This window comes from Esox lucius, chromosome 21 (assembly GCF_011004845.1).
Source record: "Esox lucius isolate fEsoLuc1 chromosome 21, fEsoLuc1.pri, whole genome shotgun sequence".
Classification (NCBI taxonomy): domain Eukaryota; kingdom Metazoa; phylum Chordata; class Actinopteri; order Esociformes; family Esocidae; genus Esox; species Esox lucius.
In genome coordinates this window covers 26,751,404-26,770,280 of record NC_047589.1, presented here as the reverse complement: position 1 = coordinate 26,770,280, position 18,877 = coordinate 26,751,404, and the positions used below count along the sequence as shown (strand labels likewise).

General features: G+C 45.5%; 1 protein-coding gene across 4 annotated transcripts in view; it reads left to right on the top strand.

Moving 5' to 3' along the window:
• cntnap2a (contactin associated protein 2a) overlaps positions 1-18,877 on the top strand; it is a 163,858-nt gene that overhangs the window by 120,884 nt on the left and 24,097 nt on the right. For all 4 annotated transcript variants that reach the window (XM_020041701.3, XM_020041700.3, XM_010890158.4 and 1 more), the window contains 4 exons: positions 1,803-1,959; positions 6,109-6,236; positions 11,871-12,041; positions 16,661-16,879. In XM_020041701.3, the coding sequence (XP_019897260.2) occupies positions 1,803-1,959; positions 6,109-6,236; positions 11,871-12,041; positions 16,661-16,879 (675 nt within the window). The remainder of the gene's footprint in view (positions 1-1,802; positions 1,960-6,108; positions 6,237-11,870; positions 12,042-16,660; positions 16,880-18,877) is intronic.

Sequence of the window (18,877 nt, the reverse complement as noted above, 5' to 3'; positions counted from 1 at the left end):
TTGTGTCCTCGCGGTACTGATCATATTATTCTGAGCACTTGAGATTTAAGATTTTATACGAAACAACAGACGGGAAGACCGATATCAGAATATTGTGAACGTTATTTGAAATGAAGAGAGGGGCCACCTCACCTCCTCGCATACTGTGGCGGGTATTATTGTGGCATTTCAGATATTATGCATCTCTCTGCTCCACGGAGCAGGCTGTCCTAATAAAACAATATCAAATATCTTATTACAGACCAGTGACCCCCCCACCTCACAGACGTCCTCACACTCAAAGAAATGTGAACCAGGCCTCAGACTAGGAACTGGTTTGGAATTTTAAAAAGTGCGTGTGTGTGTGTGTGTCTTTGTGACACTATCAGTGAAGATCTGTCATGCCGGATCAATGTTAGACGTCTGTCCGGATGGAGCTGCATCTGCAACGTGAAAAGCGGACACTAGGGGCAGTGGAGGGCTCCAGTTAATGCATCAGCCCAATGAAATAGCCAAGCTCAAAAAGTGGATCAGGCTTTGTCTAAAAGTGACCACATCCTGTCTGAGGTGGATCACAGTCCCAGCAGCAGGCCGTTTGGAGCAGGCCTTTTGGAGCAGGCCTTTTGGAGCAGGGTTCCTCCACTCTCTTCATTTCAGTTGACTAGAATCAGTTGTCACTCTTACTGACTTGGAAACCACTCAATTGTTTTGCAACGTGCTGTGTTTTAGCTGGGGGGTTTCAGAAAGGTGATCTAGTGACTGGTGTCATTTCCGATATATTAACAGATAGCATGCTAGGGTGGTGTGGATATGGGGTGGTGGATGGGCAGTTGAACCTTTGGCAAACATTTACTGTTACCTTAGATTTTGGAGATTAATACCTTAATAACTAACCCAGAGCTTAACCCATAATCTAAACACTTCACCATCATTGTGCAAAGCAAGACTTCTCATCCTACATGTTGCTTATAAAAGGTTATTTTGACATATTATGAGTACTGACGTGAGACTAGTGACGGACAACCAAATCTTTCTGAAACCTTGGCCTGAGTTGCGAATTACTCCAAGCTTTTAAACACAGTGCACAGTAGTGACATCTGCTGGTTGGAAATCAGTATCACATGTTTAATGTTTAATCAGACGTATTTTCCTGGTATGTTTGACAAGACACTGTGGTGCAGTGGTTTGGTGTGCTCACTGACATTGGGAATACGTTAAAGTGTGGGTTCTCATCTCTCTTGCCATTTCAGGTTTTTGTCTTTTCTAATAAGTATCAGTAGACACCAAATTAAGCTAATTATGTCAACAACCACAACACTGTTGTTTCAAGTCGATCTCGTCCAACTACAGCACGTTTCCATTTCAAAGTCCCCGACAAACCTGCTGCGCCACAGTTACAAGTGTAGAAAACATACATACCTACAACCGTGAAACAAGTTGTATGTGTTTGAAAGCTCCTTCAGAAGCCCGGTATTTTGCGATATGCTCTGGAACGGCAGGTCAAAAGAAGCTTCAGCTCTCATTAATCACGTGAAACATTGCCACAGTTGTATGGGATCACTAGCACTTTAAGACCAGAGCAAATCTCCCTCTTACAATCTTCCAGTCATTACGTGAGACAATGAGAACTTGACTACCTGTGTATTTGTGTAAGAGCGCTGTCACATTCAAATTGGCTCATTAGGCTGGCGAATGTCACCGCCTCGTCCTCCAGCGGGTCTAGGTGGATGACAACAGCACCCATGGACGTCTAACAACCCCTTAGCAATATCTGATCCTGTGTGTGTGTGTGTGTGTGTGTGTGTGTGTTTCTGTCTCCCCAGATGGGACTCCATACACGTGGTGGGTGGGGAGGAACAGTGAGAAACATTTCTACTGGGGAGGATCTGGGCCGGGCATACAGAAGTGTTCCTGCGGTATTGACCGGAACTGCACTGACCCCAAATACCACTGCAACTGTGACGCCGATCACAAACAATGGTGAGTGTGTGTTGGTGCGTGTGTGTTGATGAGTGTGTGTTGGTGCGTGTGTGTTGGTGAGTGTGTGTTGGTGCGTGTGTGTTGGTGCGTGTGTGTTGGTGAGTGTGTGTTGGTGCGTGTGTGTTGGTGCGTGTGTGTGTTGGTGTGTGTTGGTGCGTGTGTGTTGGTGCGTGTGTGTTGGTGCGTGTGTGTTGGTGAGTGTGTGTTGGTGAGTGTGTGTTGATGAGTGTGTGTTGGTGCGTGTGTGTTGGTGCGTGTGTGTTGGTGCGTGTGTGTTGGTGAGTGTGTGTTGGTGCGTGTGTGTTGGTGCGTGTGTGTTGGTGCGTGTGTGTTGGTGAGTGTGTGTTGATGAGTGTGTGTTGGTGCGTGTGTGTTGGTGAGTGTGTGTTGGTGCGTGTGTGTTGGTGCGTGTGTGTTGGTGCGTGTGTGTTGGTGCGTGTGTGTTGGTGAGTGTGTGTTGGTGAGTGTGTGTTGATGAGTGTGTGTTGGTGCGTGTGTGTTGGTGCGTGTGTGTTGGTGCGTGTGTGTTGGTGCGTGTGTGTTGGTGAGTGTGTGTTGGTGAGTGTGTGTTGATGAGTGTGTGTTGGTGCGTGTGTGTTGGTGAGTGTGTGTTGGTGCGTGTGTGTTGGTGCGTGTGTGTTGGTGCGTGTGTGTGTTGGTGAGTGTGTGTTGGTGCGTGTGTGTTTGTGCGTGTGTGTTTGTGCGTGTGTGTTGGTGAGTGTGTGTTGGTGAGTGTGTGTTGGTGAGTGTGTGTTGATGAGTGTGTGTTGGTGCGTGTGTGTTGGTGAGTGTGTGTTGGTGAGTGTGTGTTGGTGCGTGTGTGTTGGTGAGTGTGTGTTGGTGAGTGTGTGTTGGTGCGTGTGTGTTGGTGCGTGTGTGTTGGTGAGTGTGTGTTGGTGCGTGTGTGTTGGTGCGTGTGTGTTGGTGAGTGTGTGTTGATGAGTGTGTGTTGGTGCGTGTGTGTTGGTGAGTGTGTGTTGGTGCGTGTGTGTTGGTGCGTGTGTGTTGGTGCGTGTGTGTTGGTGCGTGTGTGTTGGTGAGTGTGTGTTGATGCGTGTGTGTTGGTGCGTGTGTGTTGGTGAGTGTGTGTTGGTGCGTGTGTGTTGGTGCGTGTGTGTTGGTGCGTGTGTGTGTTGGTGAGTGTGTGTTGGTGCGTGTGTGTTTGTGCGTGTGTGTTGGTGCGTGTGTGTTGGTGAGTGTGTGTTGGTGCGTGTGTGTTGGTGAGTGTGTGTGTTGGTGAGTGTGTGTTGGTGCGTGTGTGTTTGTGCGTGTGTGTTGGTGAGTGTGTGTTGGTGAGTGTGTGTTGGTGAGTGTGTGTTGATGAGTGTGTGTTGGTGCGTGTGTGTTGGTGAGTGTGTGTTGGTGAGTGTGTGTTGGTGCGTGTGTGTTGGTGAGTGTGTGTTGGTGAGTGTGTGTTGGTGCGTGTGTGTTGGTGCGTGTGTGTTGGTGAGTGTGTGTTGGTGCGTGTGTGTTGGTGCGTGTGTGTTGGTGAGTGTGTGTTGATGAGTGTGTGTTGGTGCGTGTGTGTTGGTGAGTGTGTGTTGGTGCGTGTGTGTTGGTGCGTGTGTGTTGGTGCGTGTGTGTTGGTGAGTGTGTGTTGATGAGTGTGTGTTGGTGCGTGTGTGTTGGTGAGTGTGTGTTGGTGCGTGTGTGTTGGTGCGTGTGTGTTGGTGCGTGTGTGTGTTGGTGAGTGTGTGTTGGTGCGTGTGTGTTTGTGCGTGTGTGTTGGTGCGTGTGTGTTGGTGAGTGTGTGTTGGTGCGTGTGTTGGTGCGTGTGTGTTGGTGAGTGTGTGTTGGTGCGTGTGTGTTGGTGCGTGTGTGTTGATGAGTGTGTGTTGATGAGTGTGTGTTGGTGCGTGTGTGTTGGTGAGTGTGTGTTGGTGCGTGTGTGTTGGTGAGTGTGTGTTGGTGAGTGTGTGTTGGTGAGTGTGTGTTGATGAGTGTGTGTTGGTGCGTGTGTGTTGGTGAGTGTGTGTTGGTGCGTGTGTGTTGGTGCGTGTGTGTTGGTGAGTGTGTGTTGGTGCGTGTGTGTTGGTGCGTGTGTGTTGGTGAGTGTGTGTTGGTGCGTGTGTGTTGGTGCGTGTGTGTTGATGAGTGTGTGTTGATGAGTGTGTGTTGGTGCGTGTGTGTTGGTGAGTGTGTGTTGGTGCGTGTGTGTTGGTGCGTGTGTGTTGGTGCGTGTGTGTTGGTGAGTGTGTGTTGGTGAGTGTGTGTTGGTGCGTGTGTGTTGGTGAGTGTGTGTTGGTGCGTGTGTGTTGGTGCGTGTGTGTTGGTGAGTGTGTGTTGGTGCGTGTGTGTTGGTGAGTGTGTGTTGATGAGTGTGTGTTGGTGCGTGTGTGTTGGTGCGTGTGTGTTGGTGCGTGTGTGTTGGTGCGTGTGTGTGTTGGTGAGTGTGTGTTGGTGCGTGTGTGTTGGTGCGTGTGTGTTGGTGAGTGTGTGTTGGTGCGTGTGTGTTGATGAGTGTGTGTTGGTGAGTGTGTGTTGGTGCGTGTGTGTTGGTGCGTGTGTGTTGGTGAGTGTGTGTTGGTGCGTGTGTGTTGGTGTGTGTGTTGGTGAGTGTGTGTTGGTCCGTGTGTGTTGATGCGTGTGTGTTGATGAGTGTGTGTTGGTGCGTGTGTTGGTGCGTGTGTGTTGATGAGTGTGTGTTGGTGCGTGTGTGTTGGTGCGTGTGTGTTGGTGCGTGTGTGTTGGTGAGTGTGTGTTGGTGCGTGTGTGTTGGTGCGTGTGTGTTGGTGAGTGTGTGTTGGTCCGTGTGTGTTGATGCGTGTGTGTTGATGAGTGTGTGTTGGTGCGTGTGTTGGTGCGTGTGTGTTGGTGCGTGTGTGTTGGTGCGTGTGTGTTGATGAGTGTGTGTTGATGAGTGTGTGTTGGTGCGTGTGTGTTGGTGCGTGTGTGTTGGTGCGTGTGTGTTGGTGTGTGTTGGTGCGTGTGTGTTGGTGCGTGTGTGTTGGTGCGTGTGTGTTGGTGCGTGTGTGTTGGTGTGTGTTGGTGCGTGTGTGTTGGTGCGTGTGTGTTGGTGCGTGTGTGTTTGTGTGTGTTGGTGCGTGTGTGTTGGTGCATGTGTGTTGGTGCGTGTGTGTTGGTGTGTGTTGGTGCGTGTGTGTTGGTGCGTGTGTGTTGGTGCGTGTGTGTTGGTGTGTGTTGGTGCGTGTGTGTTGGTGCGTGTGTGTTGGTGAGTGTGTGTTGGTGCGTGTGTGTTGGTGCGTGTGTGTTGGTGCGTGTGTGTTGGTGAGTGTGTGTTGGTGCGTGTGTGTTGGTGTGTGTGTTGGTGCGTGTGTTGGTGCGTGTGTGTTGCGACGGATTAATCCAGGGAACATTTTAATTCATCTTCAATATGCTCGATGCAGGCTCCGTGTTGGATGAAATAAGCCTAAGCGTGTCTGTTAGATGACTGATACTTATTACATGAACATCTAGCAGCCAGAAATAACAGTGCCAGTGTGTGTGTGAAGCAATAAGACCCCCTCTCCTCCAGTAATAACACACTGCTGTGTACAGGAGCACTTCCAAACACCTGATGGACGTTCCCAGTAGAATATTGTTCGGCTGCTAGTTACTGTTTCTCCTCTCTTTGTTCTGACTTTTCCTTCTCCTTCTATCATTTTCTCTTTTATTCAACCTCACCCCCTCTCCCCTGAAATGCCCCCCCCCGTCTCTCTCTCTCTCTGTTGTTAAGATAACAGATGAGTGTAATTCTCTCTCCCTCTTTTCCATTATTAATGTGTATTAATGTTTTTTTCTTCGGTTGAGTGAGTGTGTGAGTTATGGTCCACACATCTCTGTTCCCCCCACCGCACGTAGACTTGACATGACACACGCGCACGCACACGCACGCACGCACGCACACGCACACACACACACACACACACTTTTCCCCACAGTGAATGCTCTCATTGTGTCATCCGTATATTAGTTCCCATAAAAGGCGGGGAGCAAACAACGAGCCGATAATGAGGACAAATGCAGACTGCTTCAGAAAGAAAATGTCTTTAAAAGTTGTTAATGGTTTACAGGTTTTTTCCCCCTGTCTTTCATCTTTGCCTCTGCTCCTTCCACGACAGTAATATAGCTGGATGTATGTTATATACTATACAGAGGGAAGACGGATGTTATTAAATGCCATTTTTGTTTTGTCTTTGTTTCCATCAGGAGAGAGGACAGTGGCCTGTTGGTTTATAAGGACCATCTGCCAGTCAACCAGGTTGCCGTGGGTGACACAAACCGACCGGGTTCAGAGGCCAAACTCACTGTTGGGCCGCTCCGTTGCCAAGGAGACCGTGAGTTCCACTAGTCAAGCTATTAATAATAGAGAATGATAATTATGTCTGGTGTGTGTGTATGTCTATGTGTGTGCGTGTGTGCGTGCGTGTGTTGTGTGAATATCTGGTTATTATCTCAACCTGCGGACCAAGTTGGAGCAGAACTGGATATGGGAGCAAGTGAAGGTTTGAAATGGCCTGAGCACTGAGATGTAAAATATATTCATTATGACATATTAAACATGTATTAAACATTTCGCATGTGAATAGCTGCACCTCACTTGATTGATACGTTTTATTGGCCGGATAAAGTTATGAGTCAGTAAGACTAATGGTGATTGGCTGACAGTTAATGGGTTTTCATGGGTAATTGGGTAATGTCTTCGACAGTTGGCTGTAGTGTGGAGCATTCTAATGGTTGCTGATAAAGTGTTGTGCATGTTTGTGTGTGTATGTGTGTGTGTGTGTGTGGGTGTGGGTGTGGGTGTGTGTGTAACAGTTGGTCTGTAAACACACATACCTACTGAATCAATCCAAAATGGGCATGTACATTTTTTTTAGATCTTTTTTTGTGGCATTTGTAGGCATTATTTGATAGAGGACGTGCGAAAACATAGAAACCCTTTTTTTTGTGCTGAAGGAGCAATGAGTCGGATACGAAGCCACACTGCAGAGGTGTGTGGGGGCAGACCTGTGGTTCTCAAACCTCTCCTGAAGACCCCCCAGAAGCTCCATTAGATGTGTCTCAGAGCTTGAACACCTGAGTCAACTAATTATCAAGCCCTTGGATGCTTGATTAAGAAGAGCCCCGAACGCAGGTTTGAGAACCACTGGCTGAGAGCGTTCTTACACTAAAGTATTTTTATTTAGATGAACAAGACTTGTTGACGTATTTGCGTTGACATTCATTTCCTTAATAGCGTAAAGGCATGAAAACGTGAACAGTCGCCCGTCCCCTTCTGAGGGGCACGTTCCGACCGATATGCCCCGTGAATACTGGGGTCTGAAGACGACATCTCACTCGATGTGGAATGAGTGGTGATGTAAGGAGGCAGGTTCGGCACAGAGCGTTATGTTAGTTTCTAGGTAAATGGCATTGTCAGTAAGTTCATACTCCTTCCAGGTCAGGGGTCAGGCCAGAGCACTGTGTACGCATGAGTCTCATCACCTGCGTGAATCAAAAGTTCTGTGTAGGGAAAATATTAACATTGTTTAAATGAAATGGTTTCCAAAGATAATTATTGTACAACAATTGTCTTATAGTGATCACTGGACACCATAAGCCACCAACATGGGTATTTTGTACTCAACTTTCCCATTTGAACTTTTTCTCAATTAGAGGCCTTTGAAAATAATGAATGGTACACTTTTTTGACACTTCAGAAAACAAAGGAATAGAAGAATGAAGGAAAGACTGGATGTTGGGGGGAAATGGTCTGACCCGTTCTCGCTCAATCATTGCCCTGTCACGTGACGCTGGGAAGTGTTATTTGACCATACCTCCAATCCCAGCTGTTTGTGTGTTTCTGTGCGTTTCTGTGTGTGTGTGTGTGTGTGTGTGTGTGTGGCTTCTGTTGAAGTGTGATAAGCCCTCCTCTGTGACAGAACTGGACTTCTCTTTCCCAGCACCCAGTTGATGTGTACAGGCTTACAGAGAGAGGGTGAGAACAGAGGGAGGGTGAGAACCCAGGGAGGGTGAGAACCGAGAGGGGGGAGAACAGAGAGGGGGGAGAAAAGAGCGAGGGGAAACAGGGATATGGGGAACTGAGTGAGGGGAATGGGGAAAGAGGGATAGCGGGAAAGAGAGGACAAGATGAAACGAGCGGGAGAGGGAGAGAGAAAGTGGTTGAGGGAAAGAGGGATTTAATGGTATTCAGGGAATGGCTGGATGTGACAGATCCATCTGCCATCACACACAGAAACACACACGTACATAAACAGGGAGAAATACACACACACACACACACACACACACACACACACACAGAGTCCCGCTGTCTGGTAAGTGTTGCTGTGTGAAAAGGCCAGAAGCTCCATGCAGACTTCACTGATCCGATAACCACATACATGCTGTCTCAGCAGCCAAGGATTCCATCCAAATTGCAACCGATTTTCGTGTAAGTATTCATAAATCTGCATAAAAGAAAATTATAAACTTTTTGTGGATAAAAAAACGGTGTGTGTGTGTTTGTGTCACGGCGTGTTGCACCAAAACGTTCCTTAATTGTCTTTTTCGTGTACCAAGAAAAAATCGAAACATTTGATGTGTTCTCCATAGCGCGCTCGACTCATTTTGTCACAAAAACATGTCCTCCCGGTCTGGATGCCTGCCCACGTCCCCAACACTTCCCAACATTCAGCAGGTAGGACGCCTCGGGCCACGGTGAGGACTGGGTCACGGACGACGATAAGACACACGTCGTTTTGTTCTGTCAAATGGCAGCTGTGCATCAATCATGATGTCATCAGAACGTGACTGAACAGAGTAATTGTTGGGAAGGTGCATCAAGCCCGCTGTGTTCCAGATCAGCACCCTGGGGTGTTCACCAGGGATTCCAGAGACAAAACTAAGCACAGACCTATCATTGAGTGTTCTGTTATGTTCTGTTATTTCCATTTATGGTCTATTATGTTCTGTTATTTCCATTTATGGTCTATTATGTTCTGTTGTTATTTTCTATTATGTTATGTTCTATTATGTTATGTTGTTATGTTCTGCTATGTGTTGTTATGTTCTATTATGTACTGTTATGTTCTATCATATCCTGTTATGTTCCATTTTGTCCTGTTATGTTCGGCTATGGTCTGTTATGTTCGATTATGTCCTGTTATGTTCCGTTATGTCCTGTTATGTTCTATTGTGTCCTGTTATGTTTTATTATGTTCTGCTATGTTCCGTTATGTCCTGTTATGTTCTGCTATGTGTTGTTATGTTCTATTATGTACTGTTATGTTCTATCATATCCTGTCATGTTCTGTTATGTCCTGTTATGTTCCGTTATGTCCTGTTATGTTCTATTGTGTCCTGTTATGTTTTATTATGTTCTACTATGTTCCGTTTTGTCCTGTTATGTTCGGCTATGGGCTGTTATGTTGGATTATGTCCTGTTATGTTCCGTTATGTCCTGTTATGTTCTATTGTGTCCTGTTATGTTTTATTATGTTCTGCTATGGGCTGTTATGTTCTATTATGTCCTGTTATGTTCCGTTATGTCCTGTTATGTTCCGTTATGTTCTATTATGTCCTGTTATGTTCCGTTATGTTCTGTTATGTCCTGTTATGTCCTGTTATGTTCTGTTATGACCTGTTATGTTCCGTTATGTCCTGTTATGTTCCGTTATGTGCTGCCATGTGCTGTCATCCTCTATTATGTTCTGCCATGTGCTGTTGTGTTGTATTATGTTCTGCCATGTGCTGTTATGTTCTATTATGTTCTGCCATGTGCTGTTATTTTTTATTATGTTCTGCTATGTGCTGTTATGTTCTATTATGTACTGTTGTTTGATTCTATTATGTCCTGTTGTTTGATTCTATTATGTCCTGTAGTTTGATTCTATTATGTCCTGTTACAGTTCGGTCCGGTATAATTGGACACTGAGACAAGTTTCGTTTTTTTGGTTGTTTACCAAAATATATTCAAGTTACAGTTAAATAATTAATAAGCGCCTAAAGTACAGTCTCTTAGCTTCACTTTCCGGGTATTCACATCCAAATTGGAGGAAGGGTTTAGGAATTACAGCTCTTTAATATGTAGCCCCCTCTTTTTCAAGGGACCAAAAGTAATTGGACAATTGACTCAAAAGCTGTTTCATGGACAGGTGTGGGCTATTCCTTTGTTAATTCTTCATCGATTAAGCAGGTAAAAGGTCTCGAGTTGATTCCAGGGGAGGCTTTTTCATTTGGAAGCTGTTGCTGTGAAACCCACAACATGGGGCCAAAGGAGCTCTCAATGTAAGTGAAACAGGCCGTACATAGGCAGCAAAAAAATTTAAAATCCATCAGATAGATAGAAGGAACATTAGGAGTGACCCAATCAAAAGTTTGGTACATTCTGAGAAAAAAAGAACTCACTGGTGAGCTCTGCAGCACAAAAAGGCCTGGACGTCCACGGAAGACAACTGTGGTGGCTGATTGTTGGATCCTTTCCATGGTAAAGAAAAAAAACCTTTACAACATCCAGCTAAGTGAAGAACTCTCTACAGGAGGTAGGCATGTCATTATCCAAGCCTACCATAAAGAGAAGACTTCATGAGAGCAAATACAGAGGGTTCACCACAAGGTGCAAACAATTCATAAGCCTCAAGAATAGAAAGGCCAGATAAGTCTCTATCATAAAACATCTTTAAAAAAAAGCCAGCCCAGTTCTGGAACAGCATTCTTTGGACAGATGAAACTAAGATCCACCTGTATCAGAATGATGGGAAGAAAAATGTATGGAAAAGGCTTGGAACGGCTCATGATCTGAAGCATACCACTTAATCTGTAAAACACGGTGGAGGCAGTGTGATGACATGGGCATGTCTGGCTTCTAATGGCACTGGGTCACTAGTGTTTATTGATGATATGACAAGGCAGAAACAGCCGGGTGAATTCTGAAGTGTATTGGGATATATTGTCTGCTCAGATTCAGCCAAATTCAGAAAAGTTGATTGTTCAGCAATTCACTTTACAGGTGGACAATGACCCAAAATATACTGTGAAAGCAACCCAGGAGTTTAAGGCAAAGTAGAACATTCTGCAATTGCCAAGTCAATCATCTGATCTCAACCCAATCGAGCATGCATTTCACTTTCTGAAGTCAAAACTCAGGGCTGAAAGACCCACGAACAGACAACAACTGAAGACAGCTGCAGTAAAGGCCTGGCGAAGCATCACAAAGGAGGAAACCCAGCGTTTGGTGATGTCCATGCATTCTAGACATTTAGCAGTAAAGGATTCCCGGCGATGTATTAAGAATTTACATTTTATCTGTGATTGTGTTAATTTGTCCAAGTACATTTGAGTCCTGAAATAAAGGGACTGCGTATGAAAATGGTTGCATATCATGCGATATTTTTCTTCAACCCCTTGAATTAAAGCTGAAAGTCTGCACTTCATTTGCATCTTGGTTATTTCATTTCAAATCCATTGTGGTGGTGTACGAAGCCCAAATTATGAAAATTGTGTAAGTGTCCAGACATTTCCTAACCTAACTGTATATTCTACTAAGCTATGTTGTATAATGTTATGTTCTATTATGTTCTGTTGTGTTATGTCAATATTTGTCCATAAAGGCTTTTTCACTGGCATTTCTCTCCTCATTTATTCTACAGACAAGAAGATCCCACTGAGTCAAACAGACAAATTGACTGTCGACATGAATAATATTTTACAGACACATCTTGTTTCCATCACACCTGTCTGTTTTTGCTTTTCTGTTCGACATGACTGGTAAAATAAGTGTATTTATCTCGCTCTCTCACACACACACCCCTCCTGACAGACAGACACAGAAAACAGACAGAAGGGGCCATATAAAAGGGAAGGAGATCCTGGATGCGAAGCTGAACTCCACCAGTGGTAGTTGTTGAGGAGGTCACCTGACATGCCCGGTGTTTTTCTCTTTGCAGGTATCCCCTTTTCTCTAATCTTCTTTCCTCTGCGTCTTCCAGGTAACTACTGGAATGCAGCTTCGTTCACCACGCCCTCCTCCTACCTGCATTTCCCCACCTTCCAGGGAGAGACCAGTGCTGACATTTCCTTCTACTTCAAGACCAGTGCCTCCTACGGAGTTTTCCTGGAAAACCTGGGCAACACCGACTTCATACGGCTCGAACTCAAATGTCAGTCACCGTATCTATCTCTCGGTATCTCGCTCTATCTCTCTCAGTATCTCTCTTTCTTTGTATCTCTCTCTCTTCTCAGCAGATCCATAAAATGAGCTATCACTTCTTTAAATTTGAAGAAATAGATACTTCGAATTGACTCATACATAGAGCAGTGAAGTAGGAAGTGCTGTTCATTTTCAACTTCTCTTGAATCACAGTGTTTACAAAATCTCTCTTCTCTGACCACCCATGTTATTTTATGCCGTCCTGTCTCTATAGCCAGGCTATGATCACTGAGTCCTGTCTCTATAGCCAGGCTATGATCACTGAGTCCTGTCTCTATAGCCAGGCTATGATCACTGAGTCCTGTCTCTATAGCCAGGCTATGATCACTGAGTCCTGTCTCTATAGTCAGGATATGATCACTGAGTCCTGTCTCTATAGTCAAGCTATGATCACTGAGTCCTGTCTCTATAGCCAGGATATGATCACTGAGTCCTGTCTCTATAGCCAGGCTATGATCACTGAGTCCTGTCTCTATAGTCAAGCTATGATCACTGAGTCCTGTCTCTATAGCCAGGCTATGATCACTGGGTCCTGTCTCAATAGCCAGGCTATGATCACTGAGTCCTGTCTCTATAGTCAAGCTATGATCACTGAGTCCTGTCTCAATAGCCAGGCTATGATCACTGAGTCCTGTCTCTATAGTCAGGCTATGATCACTGAGTCCTGTCTCTATAGTCAGGCTATGATCACTGAGTCCTGTCACTATAGCCAGGATATGATCACTGAGTCCTGTCTCTATAGTCAGGATATGATCACTGAGTCCTGTCTCTATAGTCCGGCTATGATCACTGAGTCCTGTCTCTATAGTCAGGCTATGATCACTGAGTCCTGTCTCTATAGTCAGGCTATGATCACTGAGTCCTGTTTCTATAGCCAGGATATGATCACTGAGTCCTGTCTCTATAGTCAGGCTATGATCACTGAGCCTTGTCTCTATAGCCAGGATATGATCACTGAGTCCTGTCTCAATAGCCAGGCTTTGATCACTGAGTCCTGTTTCTATAGCCAGGCTATGATCACTGATTCCTGTTTCTATAGCCAGGCTATGGTCACTGAGTCCTGTCTCTATAGTCAGGCTATGATCACTGAGTCCTGTCTCTATAGCCAGGCTATGATCACTGAGTCCTGTCTCTATAGTCAGGCTATGATCACTGAGTCCTGTCTCTATAGCCAGGCTATGATCACTGAGTCCTGTCTCTATAGTCAAGCTATGATCACTGAGTCCTGTCTCTATAGTCAGGCTATGATCACTGAGTCCTGTCTCTATAGTCAAGCTATGATCACTGAGTCCTGTCTCTATAGCCAGGCTATGATCACTGAGTCCTGTCTCTATAGCCAGGCTATGATCACTGAGTCCTGTCTCTATAGTCAAGCTATGATCACTGAGTCCTGTCTCTATAGCCAGGCTATGATCACTGAGTCCTGTCTCTATAGCCAGGCTATGATCACTGAGTCCTGTCTCTATAGTCAGGCTATGATCACTGAGTCCTGTCTCTATAGCCAGGCTATGATCACTGAGTCCTGTCTCTATAGTCAGGATATGATCACTGAGTCCTGTCTCTATAGCCAGGCTATGATCACTGAGTCCTGCTTTTTATATTCTTTGATGTATACAAGTTGTTGTGCTAACTTGATCTCTGTTTAGAATTTGGCAACATTAAATGTTTTTATTTCATTTGATTTCATTTTGCCAATAGTTAGTGTAAGCATTTTGGTTAGAGATTTTAATTTGTTTGAGTTTTGTTACTGACGATCTAATTTTTCTCTCAATCTCTCTGTATAACTCTCTCGGTATCTCTCTCTCTGTATAACTCTCTCGGTATCTCTCTCTCTGTATAACTCTCTCGGTATCTCTCTCTCTGTATAACGCTCTCTGTATCTCTCTCTCTGTATAACTCTCTCGGTATCTCTCTCTCTGTATAACTCTCTCTGTATCTCTCTCTCTGTATAACTCTCTCGGTATCTCTCTCTCTGTATAACTCTCTCTGTATTTCTCTGTGTATCTCTCTCTGTGTATATCTGTGTTTCTGTATCCCTCTCTGTATCTCTCTCTCTGTATCTCTGTGTGTGTCTCTCTCTCTCTGTATCTCTTTCTATCTCTCTGTTACACTGTTTCTCTCTGTCCTTCTGGCTTTATAATCTACTCTTTTTGCTAACTCTTCTGTTCGTTTGCTTCTTCCTGTGTTTTCACACTCCTTATGTTGCCTTGTATCATTGTCACTGGTTTTTCTTCATGTTCGTATATTTTGTTATAAAAAAAAAAAAAATCAGAACACTATGTTAGAACAAAAATAAAACATTCAGAAGTTCATATTTTCTAACTTTTCTCCTGCAGATATTCTCCCCGTCCCCTGGTTCAGGAGCAATGATTGACGTGTCATGTACTTGTTTTTGCGACTCTCCTCAAATGACTCAAATGAAACATCCAAATGGCATTTCAGTCGTATTCAGATTGAGAATGTTACATTACTGTGGATTACATTTTACCACGGCTCTTTATGACGAGACGGCTATTCAAGCATAGTGGCTGTCAATTTGATGACGGATGACAAATTACATTTCGACAGATTTCCAAGAACTTTAAGTTTAACGGGGGTAATTCACCTCATCCACCCATTTCTTGTGAAGTGTGGGGTGGGGGTTTAGTACTAATTAATAACAGCCACCTTCGGGGGAACATGGCTGACATCTTGAGTTACAACTCATGTATAACACCCACTTAGCACATACACACACCCATCTCTTTCTCTCTGGCTCTCTCTCGCTCTCCATATCGCTCTGAGAAGAGGTTGTTGAATATTCATGTGTGATTCCAGGTCTTGGATGAGCTTTAATTTTGATGGAAGAGAAATAATTTATTTCTCTTGTCGTTCTGCCGCTCTCAGCTTTCAGAACCCTCTCTCCAGGGCGAGGTGTGTCTGTGGCTCCGGGTTTTTTCTTTCCTTTGTTAAGACAAGGGGAGATGTGGCGGAGGGGAGGGATGGAGACTGAGAAGAGGAAGATTAGTTGGAGTTTGTCCAAGTCGTGCTCAGGCCTTCATTACAATAGATTAGATTATGTCTGTTTTCACACTAGGGCTTTGGGCTTTGTGTCTGACTGTGTTTTACTCAGCTAACCGAGGCTGAACTGTCCATCTGTTGTTTCTGCCCGGAAAAGAAAAGGGGAGGATGGAGTAGAAACCATAGACAGAGAGGAGGGGAATCACAGTGGGGGTGATTAATGTGACCGAGAGGGTGGTCAGTGTGGGATTGATAGGGTGGGTCAGTGTGGGATTGATAGGGTGGTCAGTGTGGGATTGATAGAGGGGTCAGTGTGGGATTGATAGGGTGGGTCAGTGTGGGATTGATAGGGTGGTCAGTGTGGGATTGATAGGGTGGGTCAGTGTGGGATTGATAGGGTGGTCAGTGTGGGATTGATAGGGTGGGTCAGTGTGGGATTGATAGGGTGGTCAGTGTGGGATTGATAGGGTGGGTCAGTGTGGGATTGATAGGGTGGTCATTGTGGGATTGATAGGGTGGTCAGTGTGGGATTGATAGGATGGTCAGTGTGGGATTGATAGGGGGGTCAGTGTGGGATTGATAGGGTGGTCAGTGTGGGATTGATAGGGTGGTCAGTGTGGGATTGATAGGGTGGGTCAGTGTGGGATTGATAGGGGGGTCAGTGTGGGATTGATAGGGTGGTCAGTGTGGGATTGTTAGGGTGGTCAGTGTGGGATTGATAGGGTGGTCAGTGTGGGATTGATAGGGTGGGTCAGTGTGGGATTGATAGGGGGGTCAGTGTGGGATTGATAGGGTGGGTCAGTGTGGGATTGATAGGGTGGGTCAGTGTGGGATTGATAGGGTGGTCAGTGTGGGATTGATAGGGTGGTCAGTGTGGGATTGATAGGGTGGGTCAGTGTGGGATTGATAGGGTGGTCAGTGTGGGATTGATAGGGTGGGTCAGTGTGGGATTGATAGGGTGGTCATTGTGGGATTGATAGGGTGGTCAGTGTGGGATTGATAGGATGGTCAGTGTGGGATTGATAGGGTGGTCAGTGTGGGATTGATAGGGTGGTCAGTGTGGGATTGATTGAGTGGTCAGTGTGGGATTGATTGAGTGGTCACTGTGGGATTGTTAGGGTGGTCAGAGAGGAGTTGATAGGGCAGGAAGGAGAGTGACCCACTCAGCCTTCAGGGAGGAACATCTGGACCGAGCAGGAGGCTAGTGGCAGGCATATACACACAACACACACATACACACTCCCTCTTTTTCTCTTTCACTGGGTTTTTATCAATCTTTCCGTGAATCAGGTCCATCAAACACCGGGAGCAACCATCTCCACAGTAAAACTGAAATCTATATCAGCTAAATGAGTCCGCATAACTAACGAGGCATTAGATTAGATATTGAACTGTAGAACTCCAGGGTGGACAGCTGGAAAATAATGACTTATGAGATTTGGACTGAACAACATTGATTATCACAAACAAAGGTGCTTTACGCATTTAAATAAATGGATTGAAATGTGCTTAGGAGTTAGTGGACGTGACGTTGATAAAATCCCCATTCTGTGTCCTCCTCCTCGGCAGCTCCGACCGTGGTGTCGTTCTCCTTTGATGTGGGCAACGGCCCCGTGGAGCTGGCCGTCCATTCAGCCATGCCCCTCAACGACGACCAGTGGCATCGGGTGACGGCGGAGCGGAACGTCAAGGAGGCAGTGCTGCAGCTGGATCTGACCTATAGGGAAGCTCGGCCCGCCCCTCCCCAGGGCCACACGCGGCTTGAGCTGTTCAGTCAGCTTTATGTGGGTAAGATGGAGACGCGCTCGCACCAACACAGGGAGGGCACAACGAGTTGGCGGCGTAGTTCACGAAGTTGGTGGCGTAGCTCATGGAGTTGGTGGCGTAGTTCACGAAGTTGGTGGCATAGTTCATGGAGTTGGTGGCGTAGTTCACGAAGTTGGTGGCGTAGTTCACGAAGTTGGTGGTGTAGTTCATGGAGTTGGCTGTGTAGTCCATGGAGTTGGTGGCGTAGTTCATAGAGTTGGCTGTGTAGGTCATGGAGTTGGATGTGTAGTTCATGGAGTTGGCGGTGTAGTTCATGGAGTTGGATGTGTAGTCCATGGAGTTGGTGGCGTAGTTCATAGAGTTGGCTGTGTAGGTCATGGAGTTGGATGTGTAGTTCATGGAGTTGGCGGTGTAGTTCATGGAGTTGGATGTGTAGTTCATGGAGTTGGTGGCGTAGTTCATTGAGTTGGATGTGTAGTTCATAGAGTTGGTGGCGTAGTTCATGGAGTTGGATGTGTAGTTCATGGAGTTGACTTGCGTAGTTTGTGTCATTTTAGCATTAGCGAGGACCCACAGTGTTTTAATGTTCTCGTAAGTAGGTTTTCTGAAGCTTAGACACGACTGATGATAATGAACAGGAGCTCATGAGGTTTAATCAGACATCACACACTCTCTGGCAGACAAGTGTGCGTGCACGCACATGCACACACACACACACACACATATATACACACACATTGATTTGAACAAAGTTAAAGAATTATGTGAGCAAAACGAACATCCTTTTCTTAGCCCCGACTCTCTTGTCAGTGTTAAAGTATTAACAGTTGAGGATTAAGACTTTTACACTGCACACAGAGACAATGGATTAGGTCTTCATTATATCACACAGAAGGGCTCTACATTCAGTGTTATATTTCGGCAGTTTCTCCACTCCCGCTCTTTCCAACACAATGACTGAAGGTCACCAGGAGCAGAGGAGAAGTTAAAGGGCTGAATGGCTGTCTTTATCTCTCCTTTTCACTAGACTCCGGCTGTGCTTGTGTGGTTGCTGAGCTGCCAATAATTTAACACTAATGACGGGGATAAAAACTGGAGTTCGGATGGAAAGAAAAACTGCTGAGCTTGAAATACATTTTCTTTCTTTTCTTCTCTTTTTCCAACCGACTCTGGGAACTTTATTAGTCTCTGAAACAGTTCTAAATTTCAAACAGCCATTCCTAAGTCAGATGGCTCTAAATTCCAATAAGACATTCCAAATTCTATCATCTCATCAGTTTTTCGGGGGATTGGATAGAAGAACATTATCACATTCTAGCTTCCTGAATTGCTCAAGGGGGCTGATAAAGTTGTATTGAATTGAATCGTATTACAGTAAATAGAATCGGTCCTTATATGCCACCGTTAACCACATCGCCATTCAGACCCCGTATTGATCTGTGAGGGGAGACTTTAATAACAGCTTATAAAGGCCGCTTAGACTTACAGGTGACTCTTCCACACGATCTAATCAGCATGTATAGTAGGTTTCACAGGAACCCACTCGCCAGATTACTCCTCCGAGATCAATCTATCAATCTAAACAACACCCGATCATCAGCAAAAACACAATCCTTTCTTCCATCCCCTCCATACAGAAGGGACCATTGTGTTCCACTGGATCGTAAAAAGCGTTGCAGGGGTCCGGAACGCGGGGTTCTGTAGGAAGGTTGCCTGTGTCGTGTCTCGTCTGCATTGTGTCACAGTCAGGGTGTTTGACTGGTTGGGGGGAAATTGAATCAGGCTCTGATGGGATCGGCAGTAGCTGTGATTTGCATCCTAAAAAATGCAGTTCAGTTTGCAGAATTCTTGGAACTTTCAATCACTTCCCAGGTCCTCCTGAAATCCCATTTGGAGGATTCTGGGGTTTCCTGAATATACCCTCCTGCGTTCAGTAATTCTCTGACTGGTATTTCTGGGTAAAATAGGAGGTATAGGGGAGAGGTTACCTGATTGTCTCACCTAGAAGCTCCCTATATT